The 17,195-nt window shown below is 41.5% G+C and overlaps 1 protein-coding gene across 1 annotated transcript; it reads right to left on the bottom strand.

The window, feature by feature from the left end:
- Positions 1-8,269: 8,269 nt before the first annotated feature.
- LOC141089200 (uncharacterized) lies at positions 8,270-16,629 on the bottom strand. Its single transcript, XM_073575532.1, has 4 exons — positions 16,594-16,629; positions 16,263-16,477; positions 15,231-15,861; positions 8,270-8,450 (listed from the first exon to the last, which is right to left on the bottom strand). The coding sequence occupies exons 2-4, from the start codon at positions 16,456-16,458 to the stop codon at positions 8,270-8,272; spliced, it is 1,008 nt and encodes a 335-aa protein (XP_073431633.1). The 5' UTR covers positions 16,459-16,477; positions 16,594-16,629.
- Between the last annotated feature and the right edge of the window lie 566 nt (positions 16,630-17,195).

Here is a 17,195-nt window from a genome sequence, read left to right as displayed (position 1 = left end):
TGACATGTCTTCTTTCTGCAGATTTGAAACCGCAGCAAATCCGTGCTGAAAATTCCGCAGCATGTGCACTGCGGTTTTCATGTTGCATAGAAAATAAAGGTACTGATTTGGCAGGGCCAAATCCGCTGCGAATCCGCAGCAGAATCCACAGCATGTGCACACACCCTAAATGGGTAGACAGACCTTGGCAACTAACCTTGTGTTATAGCTTAATCGGATAAGGACCTAGGATTTTTTACTTTTACTCTTTTTGATTTTTTTCCTCACCATAACTTTTTTATTTTTCTTTCAACATAGATGTTTGAGGATTTGTTTTTTTAAATGACAAGGTCTAGTTTTGAATGTCAGTACATTACATGGTAAAATGAATGGTGCCAAATGGGAAAACAATTCCAAGTGGCATGAAATGTTGAAATAAAAAATGCATTTGCCCATGGTTTTTGGGTTTTGCTTTAATGTCATTCACGGTGCGGCAAAAATGACCTGGAAACACAATTGTCCTGGTCAGTCTTACCATGACATCAAATATGCTCAAATATTTTCTATTTTAGTGGTGAAAAAAAATTCTGAATATTGTAGAAAAAACTTTTCTAGCTTTGTGACACCATTTTTTGTAACATTTTTATTGTTCTGCTGATGGAGGTGAGGATTTGCTTTTGCAAGGTGACCTTACATATTTATTGGCACCAATATAGTGTACATAAGATACTTAGATTGCTTGTTATTATATTTTTTAGGGAATTAGTGACAAAATAAACACAATTCTGGCTTTTTTCTTTTTTTTTCTTTTTATGGTGTTTACTAGAGTTGAGCGAAACGGGTCGAAAAATTTCAAAAGTCGCCGACTTTTGGCAAAGTCGGGTTTCATGAAACGAAACCCGACCCTAGGATGAGGTCGGCCACGAGTTCGGCGACTTACGTGCCAAAGTCGCGTTTCAAAAGTTTGTTTTGCGCTCGTTTTCAGCCAATCAGGATCCACGGACACTGTGGGCAACGTGATGACATAGGCAGGGGTCACCACCATCTTTCAGAAGTGCATGCAAGTGATTGGCTTGCTTTGGTGGGCATCACAGGGGGTATAAAAGGGCGTGCACGCCGACCGCCATGTTACTCATGCTGATCTCAGAATAGGGAGAGCGTTAGGCAGGTAAGAAGACACCAAAAACTGCTTCTGCTGCTAGCGATTTTGCCTGTACAACACACCAGTCACTGTGCAGTGCAAGGGGAGGCTATATTTTGCTGGATCAGCGGTGTTGGTTGTTAGGCTGCCTTCTAAGGCTTCCTGACGGCTGCATTGCTGTTTACCCACTGCTCTGCAAACTGCTTTTTTAAAAGCAATCCCAATTTTTTTTTTGTCCTGCTGAGGTACTGAGCTGCAAACTGCTTTTTTAAAAGCATTCCCAATTATTTTTTTGTACTGCTGAGGTACTGAGCGTGCGTTTTTCAGTGCGTAACTAGTATTATGAAGTTAATTAAGGTTGACAAGCTTAAGTAAGAAGAATTGATGCTTTTGGCATTCAAATGGGCACTGTAGGTGTGTTTCCTGTCCTCCTCTCACTGCCGACTTTTATTCCCCATTGACTTACATTGGGTTTCGTGTTTCGGGACGACCCCGACTTTTCCCTATAGTCGGCCGATCTTGCTCGACCCGACTTTTGGAAAAGTCGGGTTTTACGAAACGAAACTCGACCCTAAAAAAACAAAAGTCGCTCAACTCTAGTGTTTACCTGTTGAATTAGTTAAGGATAAATTTGAATAGATCTGACTTTTACAAATGTGGTAATATCAAATATGCTTTTTTTATTTTTATTAACAGAGAAAAGAAAGGTGAGTTGATAACACTGTATATATATATTTATATATTCAGTATAAACAGTGCCTTGCGAAAGTATTCGGCCCCCTGGAACTTTTCAACCTATTCCCACATATCATGTTTCAAACATAAAGATACCAAATGTAAATTTTTGGTGAAGAATCGACAACAAGTGGGACAAAATTGTGAAGTTGAATGAAATTTATTGGTTATTTTAAATTTTTGTGGAAATACAAAAACTAAAAAGTGGGGCGTGCAATATTATTCGTCCCCTTTACTTTCAGTGCAGCAAACTCACTTCAGAAGTTCATTGTGGATCTCTGAATGATCCAATGTTGTCCTAAATGACTAATGATGATAAATATAATCCACCTGTGTGTAATCAAGTCTCCGTATAAATGCACCTGCCCTATGATAGTCTCAGGGGAGCACAGAGAGCATCATGAAGACCAAGGAACACAACAGGCAGATCCGTGATACTGTTGTGGAGAAGTTTAAAGCCTGATTTGGATATAAAATGATTTCCAAAACTTTAAACATCTCAAGAAGCACTGTGCAAGCAATCATATTGAAATGGAAGGAGTATCATACCACTGCAAATCTCTCAAGACCCGGCCGTCCCTCTAAACTTTCATCTCAAACAAGGAGAAGACTGATCAGAGATGCAGCCAAGAGACCCATGATCACTCTGGATGAACTGCAGAGATCTACAGCTGAGGTGGGACAGTCTGTCAAATATGGTGGTAGCAACATTATGGTTTGGGTCTGCTTTTATTCAGCAGGGACAGGGAAGCTGGTTAAAATTGATGGGAAGATGGATGGAGCCAAATACAGGATCATTCTGGAAGAAAACCTGTTGGAGTCTGCAAAAGACCTGAGACTGGGATGGAGATTTGTGTTCCAACATGACAATGATCCCAAACATAAAGCAAAATCTACAATGGAATGGTTCACAAATAAACGTATCTAGGTGTTAGAATGGCCAAGTCCTGACCTGAATCCAATCGAGAATCTGTGGAAAGAGCTGAAAACTGCTGTTCACAAACGATCTCCATCAAACCTCACTGAGCTCGAGTGGTTTGCCAAGGAAGAATGGGCAAGAATTTCAGTCTCTCGATGTACATAACTGATAGAGACATAACCCAAGTGACTTACAGCTGTAATCACAGCAAAAGGTGGCGCCACAAAGTATTACGTTAAAGGGGCCGAATAATATTGCACGCCCCACTTTCAGTTTTTGAATTTCCACAAAAATTTAAAATAACCAGTAAATTTATTTCAACTTCACAATTGTGTCCCACTTGTTGTTGATTCTTCACCAAAAATTAACATTTGGTATCTTTATGTTTGAAGCATGATATGTGGGAAAAGGTTGAAAAGTTCCAGGGGTCCGAATACTTTCGCAAGGCACTGTGTATATATATATGTATTTTAATCATATTTTTAAAAACTTTTTTAATTTTTACATTATTTTTAGTCCCCTTAGAGTACTTGAATATGCAATCATTTAACTGTGTGTACTATATACTACAATACCAGAGTACTGTAGAATATAGTGAAAATCTCAGTTTTCTACAGAGTTCAGCCTGATTTGCAGCAGACTTCTACTCTAGATTTCTTGTGACTTTTTTCTTAATATTTAAATTATCTGTTAAAGGGGTTGTCCGGTGTAAAGCTCTTAGTGACTGCAGACTTGTAAATCCTCACATCATGCGCACTGCATGCTGTGAGATTTCTCCGGTGTCAGCGCTAGGAGCTGCGGTCATAAGACCACAAGTATGCAATATGCATATTTCCAACCTCAGTCAACTAGGCTGTTTCCCACCTCACTCAATACACTTGCATTGAGTGAAGCTGTATCCATCTTGTTGAATTGTGGCCAGGAGTATGCATATTGCATACTGCATATTGCATACTTGTGGTCACATGACCGCGGCAAACCGGAGACACCTAGAGTGACTGCAAACTTGAATTTTTAGACCAGACAACCCCCTTAAGATTCATGGGTCGGACACTGATCTGCATGAAAATCAGCCTCCAGTGCTTCTTTTACATGAAGTGGTGAGACGTGTCTTAATTGTCTGCTCTTCTGATCTACATCCTTAAAATAAGCTCTGGAGGCAGATTCTCATGCAAATGTGTGTCCACCCATAGATCTTAACAATGCATTTACATATTAATAAAAATGTGGATTTCTCAGGAATAAGGCTGGTTACACATTAGCGTTTGTGTGCGCAACGTTTGATCCACATAGATCCGTATTCGTCATTTGTACATATATTTAACATGGTGTACGCAGGGACATGCGTTTGCATGCGTTGACTTGCGGATGTGTACGTATGCGTCATTTCAAAGGCGTGTGGCGTTGTGCGGCGAATGCAACATGCTGCATTTTTTGAGGAGTCAAAAATCCATCAAATATGCGCAGGCATACGCATGCGGATGAGTGCGTCAAAAAACGCATTTCTGTCTTTGAGAACGCATTGGTACGCAAGGACATGCGTACGTGTGTGTTCCATACGCATGCATTCTTCAAAATGTAAATTGAAATCTCATGAGACATGCCCATTTTTGTCTGGTGTCATATCGAATGCATACGCATAAACAACGCAAACGCATGCAAAAACACATACAAATGCATGCACACGCAGCATTTTTTTCCAACATGTGTAAGAAGATGTGGATAAAAAACGCTGCGCAAACATTCGTTTTTGCATATGTTTGCGCATGCGCATGATACCCTGCGGACTCAAATGCTCATGTGAACCTAACCTAAGGCATCGTATCATAGATATCAAGACATCATTTTACTCAACTTTCTATGACCTACACCTACATGCCCATATACTGTAGATCGAGTGTTGATCCTACTGACAAATTTCCTATAAGTAAGGCTTCACTTACATAGTATTTTATATTCTGTATATATTATAGTATTCCATTTTTGGGAAATCGCTTTATATTTCTCCCAACCCATCTTACTTACGGTGTATAGATAACCTTATTCATACAAGCTCCTGAGACTAATGTACGAATTTTTAATAGTGTTTTTTCACATTAATCCTGGACATAAAATAAACTATTATATTATGCAAAGTAACTAGCAGAACAATGTATTTCATTTTCTGTAGTGAGTATTGTTATTCAGACCAACCTCGTGATTGACTAACCAATGATTTAGCAACCAAACCACATTTTATAAATAACTGTGGATGCATCTTTCTGTCTGGAGTCAGGATGGACAGCGCCTGCACAGTGTGGCATTGGAATCAGCGCGCTTGCGCATACCGCACCTCAGTACCATTTTATTGAAGACGTTGTGTATGTGAATTCGCAGATACAGTGTCTTAAAAAAAATGGCTCCTGATATTGCGGAATGCATACACGTTGACCCTGGTGCAATTTTATTGAAGAATTGTACTAAAACATCAACATAGCAGTGTGCACGCGCCAACCGTCGCCATTATCCCTATGGCCAGTGCGTGCGCACTGCTATGTTGATGTTGTAATATATTACTTCAATAAAATGGTGCCGGAGTCAGCACGAGCGCATATCGTGATCTCCGGCACCATTGTATTGCAGACACTGTATATGCGAATTCGCAGACACAGTGTCTTCACAAAAATGGTGCCGAATAGCGCCATATGTGCACGCGTTGACTCTGGAGCAATCTTATTAAAAAAATTCTACTACAATGTCAACATAGCAGTACGTACTCGTTGACCATCACCACTAGGCTTATGGCCAGCACGTGCACACTGCTATGTTGATGTTGTAGTTCATTACTTCAATAACATGGAGTTAGATATTGTGGAACGCACTGACTTCAGTGCCATTTTATTGAAGTAATGTACTTCAATGTTAATGTGACAGTGCGCACGTGCCAGGCATAGGCCCGATATGACAAGCACTGACTTCGGCGCCAGTTTATTGAACTACAGTGGGTATGGAAAGTATTCAGACTCCCTTAAATTTTTCACTCTTTGCTTCATTTCAGCCATTTGGTAAATTCAAAAATGTTCATTTTTTGATTATTTATGTACACAATACACCCCATCTTGACCAGAAATGTAGAAATTTTTGTAAATTCATTAAAAAAGACAAACTGAAATATCACATGTTCATACGTATTCAAACCCTTTGCTCACTATTGAGTAGAAGCACCCTTTTGATCTAGTAAAGCCATGAGTCTTTTTGGGAACGATGCAACAAGTTTTTAACACTTCGATTTGGGGATCCTCTGCCATTCTTCCTTTCAGATTCTCTCCAGTTCCGTCAGGTTGGATGGTGAATGTTGGTAGACAGCCATTTTCACGTCTCTCCCAAAGTGCTTAATAGGGTTTAGGTCAGGGCTCTGGCTGGGCCAGTCAAGAATGGTCATAGAGTCGTTCTGAAGCCACTCCTTTGTTATTTTAGCACTGTGCTTAGGGTCATTGTCTTGTTGGAAGGTGAACCTTCGGCCAAATCTGAGGTCCAGAGCACTCTGGAAGAGGTTTTCATGGAGGATATCTCTGTACTTGGCCGCATTAATGTTTCCTTTAATTGCAACCAGTCATCCTCTCCCTGCAGATGAAAAGCACCCCCGTAGCATGTTGATGTCACCACCATGTTTCACTGTTGGTATTGTACTGGGCAGTTGATGAGCAGTGCCTGGTTTTCTCCACACATACCGCTTAGAATTATCACCAAAAAGTTCAATCTTCATCTCATCAGGCCAGAAAATCCTATTTCTCATAGTCTGGGAGTCTTTCATGTGTTTTTTAGCAAACTCTATGCGGGTTTTCATATGTCTGGCACTTTGGAGGGGCTTTAGTCAAGACACTCTGCCTTAAAGGCCGGACTGGTGGAGGGCTGCAGTGATAGTTGACTTTATGGAACTTTCTCCCATCACCCTACTGCATCTATGGAGCTCAGCCACAGTGATCTTGAGATTCTTATTTACCTCTCTCACCAAGGCTCTTCTCCCACGATTGTTCAGTTGGCCAGGAAGGCCAGGTCTAGGAAGACTTCTGGTGGTCCCCAACTTCTTCCATTTAAGGATTATGGAGGCCACTATGCTCTTAGGAACCTTGAGTACTGCAGAAATTTTTTTGTAACCTTGCCACAATTCTGTCTCTGAGCTCCTTAGCCAGTTCCTTTGACCTCATGATTCTCATTTGGTCTGACATGCACTGTGAGCTGTGAGGTCTTACATAGACAGGTGTGTGCGTCTACATATCAAGTCTTATCAGTTTAATTAAACTCAGCTGGACTCCAATGAAGGAGTAAAACCATCTCAAGGAGGATCACAAGGAAATGGACAGTATGTGACTTAAATATGAGTGTCTGAGCAAAGGGTCTGAATACGTACTGTATGTCGATATTTCAGTTTTTCTTTTTAACAAATTTACAAAAATTTCTACATTTCTGTTTTTTCAGTCAAGATGGGGTGCAGAGTGAAAAATACTTTCCATACCCACTGTATAACACCCAACCCAGAAACTCCATGCGTGGTGAAAAAAAGAATTAAATGAAAGGAAGAAAGGAGGGGGGGAGACATACATAAGACCCCACCCACAAACTCACCCACAAACAACCCAACAGTAAATAAATACCACAGACTTTTTTCAAAATATGGTTAACACAGAATTTATTGCAGTACGCACGTAGCAGGCATAGGCATGGTATGTGCACGCGCTGACTCTGGTGCCATTTTATCCTATATGTAACGGTGGATGCGTCCTTCCATCTGAAGCTTGGATGGGCATTGACCCCTGCACCATATTACTGGAAAATTGTACTGCAATGTCAACATAATAGTGAGCACAGCCGGGCCATCACCATTATCCCTGTGGTCGGTGCGAGTGTACTGCTATGTTGACTGTGCAGTGTGGTGCCGAAGTTAGCGTGTGTGCATATTGCACTATGGTGCCATTTTATGAAAGACACTGTGTATGCGAATTCGCATGATGCGCACGTGTTGTCTTTGGCACCATTTTATTGAAGAATTCTACTACAACATCAACGAAGCAGAGCACATGCGCCGGCCATCGCCATTATGCCTATGGCCCGTGCATGTGCACTGCTGTGTTGACGTACATTGTAGTACATTACTTCAGTAAAATGGCACCAGAGTCAGAGCATAAGCATACCGCGATCACCAGTGCCATAATATTGCAGACAGTACAAATGTACCAATAAAAATAGTCGCCGGTATAGAACGTGTTAAATAGCTAGTACAGTATTCAGGTTACATACTATTATTTCATGAAGTTGTATATTGCAATGATTACAGTACTTAAATAGGTTGTCTGGGATTTTTTTTATTTTTACTTAGGCTTGCAGATGTTGACAACAACAAACACACCAATAATCACCAGATCTGTCTCTCTGCCTTTGCTTCAGTCTTTGTTGATGGGCTGCAGTATTACTGTCATGACTACAGGACACATGACTGATGCAGCCACTGACAGTAGTCAATGGCTCATGATAGTTACATTTGCATCAAGGCTGAGTCCAGTAGGTACGTGCTCTGTATTGTTGATGTTACCATTACAGCCAATCAAAAAGTACCAGAGCAGTGGTACAGAAGCAGTGCTAGACCTTGGGAGGGTGAGTTTGCTAGTCTCAACATCTGCAAACATTCCTGGACAACCCCTTTAAAAGATCCAAAAGAGCAAGTAAACATGAACTGACATACTCAAAGTTCACAGATCAACAATGGGTTCAGGTCTGTAAGTTCACAGTTCTTCATCTGTGTCACCAAATTCCATCCCTATTCTTATAGGAGCAGCAAGTAGAGATGTGTGGATATGAAGCAATTCCAATTTGTCATATTACAGCAAATTTATTTCCTGCCAATTGAATGTCCCTTATTGAAATTAAAATGTATGATGTTGAAAGAAAACAAAAATAATGAATACCTTTCCTGTCCGCTGTCGACTATATGGTCAACAGCATCCTTTCTTATCATCACTGCACTGATACCCCAGGCATCTTTACGCTAGGCCAGAACTTCTGGCCACGACCAGTCTAGGAAGTCACTGTAAATGAGCATCATAAGCCCATGACGCAGATCATGACATCATAACACGGTACAAGGTGTCCTGAGCCTGGTCGCTTTCAGAAGTCCCTGCCTAGCGTAAAGAGGGTTTCAGTGTGCCACGGTGGTAAGAAGGGAGACAGAGGACTGTACTTGACAAAATGAGCAGTGGAGGTGGCCGAGGGTTAGGTGATTATTGTTTCCTTTTAACCAACTGTGTGCACTCTACAGTTCAGCAAAATGGTTGCCATTTTGCTGAATTCACGTGTAGTGAATTGGGAAAAAATCTGCAGTTTGAAGAATACAGATTGTTGTAAGATTTGAGTAGAGTTAAGTTCCAGTCTAATAAATTTTGCTCATCTCTAGCAGCAAGCATTATTGCCCCCCATACACATTAGATCACAGTCAGCTGAACAATGGTTTGGCTGATCGTTCAGCCAGCCGCTATCTCGGCCAACTTTCCCATACACACGATCACTTGTTTGGACAAGCCCTCCTGTCTTCTCTATGGCAGACCTGCTGCCAGATATGTATGATGGCTGCTTATCTCAGGAAGAAGAAAAGGATGGGCAGAATTGGACTTGCTGGATCGTTAACTCCAACAATCAACTGTCCATGACTTCCATACATATTACACAGAGGGCCGAACCCACCATTATCGCCGGGTATGGCCAACATTAAAAAATACAGCAAAAAAGGCAGAAATCCTTACCTGCCCAGGCCTCCAAACAAATCAGGATGCAGTGGACCCATATAGTTAAGACGGCGGCAACACAGGTGCAAGAATACCGATGAGACAACCGCTCACATCCTACCAATCCATGGAGGGGGCGGTTGCTTGGTATATTAATGCACAATGAAGACTTGCATGCAGCGCTGTTCACACTATGGCAATGCACAGCATCCAGGTTAACAACCTATTAGTTACAGTCCACAAATTGAAAAAATAGATATCCGGCACCGTTGTGTGAAAAAAAATTACCCTAAATTTCCGCACATGTATTTTTCTCCACATTAATTAAAAAACACCTTAATCCCACTTACAACGGGTGCTCAATCCCATAATGGAAAAACAGAACATTTCATTGTAGAGAAGAGAAAAAGCAGGATGGCACTCATCGTTCATAAGAATCAAATCACTTTATTTCACATACACAGGGCATCGGCATAGGCATGGGAGCAATGTGCTGGAAGACGGACAACAGCCGTTTCGCGCTCAATGCGCTTCAACAGGTCCTGAGTGCAAAACAGCTGTTTTCCATCTTCCAGCACATTGCTCCCATGCCTATGCCGATGCCCTGTGTATGTGAAATAAAGTGATTTGATTCTCATGAACGGTGAGTGCCATCCTGCTTTTTCTCTTCTCTACAATGAACCTATTAGTTACGCCCTTCTATTAGATTAGGCAGGCTGCCCAGCGCTATCAAAATGCATCCCATGTGAACAGACACCACAGTTTACAAGACCAAATGGGCCCAACTGCACCCTGAAAAATGATGTGCAAAAGCCACATAAAAATTGTGAGGTATTAGTTGTTATTTTGGCCAAAATACGTAAGCTCGTAATCCTCATCTCGGATCCCCACGCTTACGAGTCTCTAATCTTTTTTGCCGTATTTTTGAATTTTTGGAGGATTTTTAAGTCCTCTTTTTGTGCTATTGCTGTTTTGCAGTATGGCCAACATTAGTCTAATATGTATGGGGGGCTTTACCTCGACAGGAGTGAGAAGTGTGAGCAGATTATGATGTATCTTATTTGATGCCACTCTACTAAGAGCAATGTCTCTTAATGACGCTGCTCCTCCTGGGTGTCGTCTTGATTATTTCCTCTAAACTTATCTCACTAAAGGGGGTTTTACACATAGCGATATCGCTAGCAATATCGCTATAACGTCACCGATTTTGTGACGTTATAGCGATATTGCTAGCGATATCGCTATGTGTGATACTTACCTCCGACCGGCTCCCCCGCTGTCTGTCGCTCATCGCGCGAGATCGCGTGGCTCCATTTCTCGTCGTTTGCTTCCTGCTGGGCTTCCTGCTGTGTGGAGACGAGTGACGCGTGGACACGGGCGGGAGGACGTCAGGATCACCGCGTCTGAAAGGTAAGTAACGACCGCTAGATCGCTGCTGCATCGCTGTGAGATCTTCCTGTGTGGAAGCTCACTAGCGATCATTTAGCGATGCACCAGCGATCCTGACCGCGTCATATCGCTGGTCGGATCGCTGGTGCATCGCTAAATGTAAAAGGGCCTTAACTTTACTCCTAATTCCCCTACAACTCCCAAGACCCTAATAGCCCTTTGTCCATAGCACTCACAGAATAGCATTGTCCATTCACTTAAAGGAATTGGTCATCTGACCTTTTTGTTTTATACTTAAATGCTTGTATTTTGGGCCTAAAATCTCCTTTGCCATTTGGTTTCATTACAAAATTTGCACCATTTCGCTTTTACAGGCTCTTTGTTTCCCTGCACATTCAACTTTAATGTAGTTTGTAGCCATATATCTGATGAGAAGAAAATAATAAAAAGAGATTCATGAACTTTCCTGTTACTGTCAGAATGAGCTCACTGACAGATTCTCAGGTAAAGAGGTTGCCACATTCTCTTGTTACTGCAGTTTCCTCACGCACTGACCAGACCTTTTATCCATACAATGGAAGCTGATGGAGGAGCATGAGACCAGACCGGTCCATCAGCCTCCTCCAATTATAAAATGCCTCACATAGGAAAGCTTTTTTATTGGATTCAAACTATTTTTTCTATTTTGCTGGTGCCACTGGCGAGTAGTCATATTTGGGCCAATTTTTGGCTATTTCATGCTAGTTTGAAGCAGCTCGAGTCAAATTGGGAGCAAATGTGGAGGGGACAATCCGCATCTAGACCCAGCTATCAAAGTCAACAAAAGTGTGGGTAATTTTTAGAAAAGTAAAGCTACTCGAGTCAATGGCTGAATTAGCATTTCTGGTAAGATGGCCAGAGGCGCACGCCACAGAGGAGATGCGCCAAATACATGAAGTAATGTATGCCTCTTAAAGGAATTTGGCTCATCGTATTCCAGCTAGCCCTTCACTAAGACTGGCGTGTGAGTACATGTGAACGGGGTGGTAGCCATAGGCAAGTGTCATGTGTGTCCAACACTCCGGCACGTTACAGACAATTGTGGGTCCTCGCTGGTGTTAGTGGTATGAGGGCCTTGTGTCCAAGCATGAGTTCCACAGATCAATAAAGCAGACTTGTGTTCAAACATGGGAAAATTACTGAACTTGATAAGGTTTATGTTCAAGGAATAGCGAGTACTCTTAAGCACATTTCATTCACAGCAAGAAGCCTTTCCACATACATTGTTTCCTTCCATTGTAGTCTACTCCAGGGTCAGTATAGCACACTGTTTTGCCCTACTTCATCACAGCATAGCTTGAAGAACAATAAGACTCACCCCCCATTTTCGTCCAAATTTTTGGAGGAAAAAAGTGGGTTTATAGTCCAAAAAATATGGTATGTCTTTCATGCATCACATCACTATACATTATAATACCTTACATTACCACATTACCAATGTTACATTACCTATAGCACTGAGATGACTGATCTTCTGTACTGCACCACAGTACTGTATGCACAGGAGAGTTGATAGATCCTCTGTACTGCACCACAGAGGAGAGATGACGTAGCCTCTGTACTGCACTGCACAGGAGTGCTGACAGAATCTCTGTAGTGCAACGCACAGGAGAGTTGAGTGAACCTCTTTATTGCACCACACAAGAAAGCTGACAGAGCCTCTATACTGCATGGCACAGAAGAGCTGACAGATCCTCTGTACTGCACCACATAGGAGAGCTGACAGATCTTCTGTACTGCACCACACAGGAGAGCTGACAGTGCCTCTGTACTGCACCTCAAAGGAGAATTGAAAGATACTCTGTACTACAACGCAAAAGAGAGCTGACAGATCCTGTCTACTGCACCGCATAGGAGAGCTGACAGTTCCTCTGTACTACATAGCACAGGAGAGCTGACAGAGTCTCTGTAGTGCAACACACACAAGAGGTGACAGATATTTATTACACCACACAGGAGAGCTGGAAGATCCTCTGTATTACACCATACAGGAGAGCTGGAAGATCCTCTTTATTACACCAAACAGGAGGGGTGGAAGATCCTCTTTATTAGATCACACAGGAGAACTGGAAGATCCTCTTTATTACACTGCACAGGAGAGCTGGAATATCCTCTTTATTACACTGCACAGGAGAGCTGGAATATCCTCTTTATTACACCACAAAGGAGAGCTGGAAGATCCTCTTTATTACACCACACAGGAAAACTGGAATATCCTCTTTATTACACCACAGGAGAGCTGGAAGATCCTCTTTATTACATTACACAGGAGAGGTGGAAGATCCTCTTTATATCACCACATGGGAAAGTAGGAAGATCCACTTTATTACACCACACAGAAGAGCTGGAAGATCCTCTTTATTACACCACACAGGAGAGCTGGAATATCCTCTTTATTAAACCACAAGAGAGAGCTAGCAGCTCTTTTTTATTACACCACACAGGAGAGCTGGCAGATCCTTTTTATTACACCACACAGGAGAGCTGGTAGATCCTTTTTATTACACCACACAGGAGAGCTCGCAGATCTTTTTTATTACAACATACAGGAGAGCTGGAAGATCCTCTTTATTACACTACACATGAGAGCCGGAACATCCTCTTTATTACACTACACATGAGAGCCGGAACATCCTCTTTATTACACCACACATGAGAGCTGGAACATCCTCTTTATTACACCACACAGGAGTGCTGGCAGATCCTTTTTATTATACCTCACAGGAGAGCTGGAAGGTCCTCTTTATTACAATATGCAGAATGGCAACAGGTCCTTTTTACTCTACTGCATAGATGAGCTAACATACCTTTTCTCGATGTGAAAGTGACCAAAGGGTATGCTCACAGAATCGTTTGTGTAAGAGAAGTCTTAAAGAGGTTGCCCACTACTTTATCATTGATGACCTATCCTTAACACTAGGACTACTGGACTCGTGACCCCGCCTAGAACTACTGAAAGGAGTCATTTTGACTCCTTGCTTGTTTTCGTTTATTTTTAGAGTTTCATTTGTGGTTATTTATTAATAATTATATTTTTGTAATGTATTATTATTGTGAGATCCAACAGTAATGCTTTTGATTGTTTTTTTCTGCTTTTCTTATTTTTCTACAGAAAATAACAATAATTATAATAGACGTTTTTCAAACATTTTTTTTATTCAAGTGCACACATATAAACAACAACTGAAGAACAAAAAGCAGAGAAAATGTAGGTGGAGGAGCATAAAAATGAAAATATGGCGCAGAATTCACCTTCTAAACATTTGGTGTTTCGCATTTTAGGCATTGCCTTTGATTTATGGCAGTACATTGCCCACACAAAGACTTACCACAAGTCTTACAATTGCCGACAGATCTATTTTTCTTGCACTTTTCTTTGATCTGGCAAAATTTTGTTTGAACCATCACTTCTGAGCATGTAGAAACTTGGGACGTGGAACCCTTTTCCCTATCTGTGACATAAGGACCACTGAACTCTCTCACAAGCGTTTGCAAAAATGCCTTGCGTGACATTTTTTGGTGGGTAAACTCCTTGAATATTATCCATGCATTTATACCCGCAAAGTCTAAGGCATTTTCAAATGCATGAACAGGCCATCTCCTTGTGCATGTTCGTGTGGTATATTTTCGTGCCATCTGATCCACTACATTTACTCCATATTTTGTTTCATTGTAAAACTTTACCGTTTCTGGAGTTTTTTTAGCGGAATCAGATGCAACAACAACATCTGGATGGACGGAACTCAAAATGACAACATTTTTGTTGGGCTTTCCTTGATATACTGTAAGTGTAAAATTGTCTTCATTTCTAAACACTTTAGTGTTGTACAATTCCTCTTTCATGGATTTTATTTCTTTAGGCACTTTTCGCCTTATCTTGTTCAGTGTTCCCACGATGGTTGTTCCTTTGCTTTTTAGCTGTTTAGCTAATTTTACTGCAGTAAAATAATTATCGGTTGTAACATTGCGACCTTTTTTCAAAAACGGGTCCAATAACTTCATTACCACATGGTCAGCTAAACGGTCCTCAGCACGGCATGTGTCATCTTTGCCTAGATAAGGGAAGCCATTTGCCAGATATTTGCTCTCCTTATCAACAGCTAGCCAATATTTGTGGCCATATTTATCTGGTTTGGAAGGCATGTACTGCGTGAATGGACACCTAGTTTTGCTTGGGAAAAGTTGCTCATCCACCGTTATGTATGGGCCAGGTTTGTAACACGCAATACAATTTTCAATAAACCTGTCCCACACAGTAGAAAATAGAGCAAACTTGTCCATTTGCAGTCTCTCCGATCGAGTAGATTTCTCATCAAATCTGAGAAACCTCATAATTTCAACAAAGCGGTCCCTAGACATTGTCGCTTTGCAAAACGGTATTCCCCAGTCATTACACCAAATACTGCTAATCGAGTGACGGTTCGTGCCAGATATTCCACGAGCATAGAATATCGCAATGAATGCATCTAGCTCCTCATCGGATAGAGTAAACTGTAAATTATTGTTCCTGCATGCTTCTGCAAGCGTACAGTTCTTTATATGTGTCAATATATATGAATCAAAAAATAAACGCCATGCGCTCAAAGGACTATCGATAATGATATTTCTTCTGGCGTATCCTGTAGGGCCAGGTGCTTCTCGAAGAATATTTTGGCTGGCACGCCTACCAGGCAAGTGTTCTCCAATTTCAACAGGTTTCCATTGAATACCATCCGCTGAAACTAGTATTCCTTCAGATTCGCCTTCTCTGGTGTTTGTTGTTGCATTACCTTCGCCGCCATCGTTATCTGTTGTTCTTTCATTTCTGGGACGTTTTGCTGATTTTTTCTGTCCACGACCAGGAGGATGGTCACGAGGCAACATAACTGCATGAGCCCGATCCCCAGTTGATGTGCTTGGAATATCTGGAAAAAAGTTGATGAATATTTAGAATTTTTGTTTTGTAAGGGTCCGTGCACACTGGCTGGATTAGCGGCGGAATATCCGACCGGATATTCTCACCACAATCCGGCCCGTACCTGCCCGCTCAGGTACAGAGCGGAGTTTCATACCTGAAGCTCCGCTCCGAACCCCGGGCTGGAGCCGCTGTCTGGGACGGAGCCGTGCTCGCGCGTAAGCAAGCGCTGCTCTGTCCCTGACAGCGGCTCCAGCCCGGGGTTCGGAGCGGAGCTTCAGGCATGAGCGGGCAGGTACGGCCTGTATTGCGGCAAGAATATCCAGATGGCTATTCAGCCAGAATTCTGCTAGTGTGCACAGGCCCTAACTCAGTGTGTGGAAGAACAAATAAATACACATAACTACTTACCTTCTGGATTTGTTCCTTCTGAGTCTTCAGATTCACTTGATATGTTCTGAGGAATGAAATCTTCATCACTGTCAGAATCAAATACATGTTCCTTCAATTCGGATTCGGATTCATCCTCCGGTATGGATTGCAAAGTAGCCAGAATATCCTGAGGCTTTATCAAACGTCTTCTCTCCATATTCCTCACAAATTCCATAATTCTATATAGTTCCCTGCTGAAAAATAGAAATGAAATGAAAACTAAAAGAAATAATAACTGTTCTGCCACCTTCAAAAGTAGGTGGGCTGAATCAGTTGACAGACAGCTAAACTATTTCATAACAATTCATACCTGTATGAGTCTTCAGAGCTCCTATGTCTGCGTCTGTTCTCTTTGTCTCTTCAGCTGAACTGAAAGTAAAGTTACTATCCAGAATACTGTCTCCTGCTAGGACCTTAGAAAAACACCACCCTTCATTAGCATAAGATAAGAGCCTAGAGTAAACAAGCTATTTTGTTCAGTATTACACAGTAATACAAGCAGGTAAAACACAAGGAAAATGTGAAAAGTTGACATGTAAATTGAACTACATCTATATGAACATCAGGGTAAATAAGACAGAGTGAAAAAATTATGCACAAAACTTTATAGCAACATTTAGTGACAAAAGGACCTCAAAATATAGTAGGGAGTCAAAATGACTCCCTTCAGTAGTTCTTGGTAAATTTTGAAAAAAACGCGCAAATTTTTCACCAAAATTATTTATTCTCACAAAATCTTTTTTCACATCATATTTGAGGAAAAGTCACCGAGTTTCAAGCCGGAATTCTGAAAAATGTAGTCACAGAAGAGAAATAAAAAACGAAAGGAGTCAAAATGACTCCATCAGTAGTTCTAGTGTTAAGATAGGTCCTCAATGTCTGATCGATTGGGATCTGACACCAGACCCCCCT

The sequence above is a fragment of the Dendrobates tinctorius genome, unplaced genomic scaffold (genome assembly GCF_039654945.1).
Source record: "Dendrobates tinctorius isolate UK_male_01 unplaced genomic scaffold, ASM3965494v1 ptg000044l, whole genome shotgun sequence".
Classification (NCBI taxonomy): Eukaryota; Metazoa; Chordata; class Amphibia; order Anura; family Dendrobatidae; genus Dendrobates; species Dendrobates tinctorius.
Note: the sequence above shows the minus strand (reverse complement) of the source record. Positions and strands in the feature narration are given on the sequence as shown.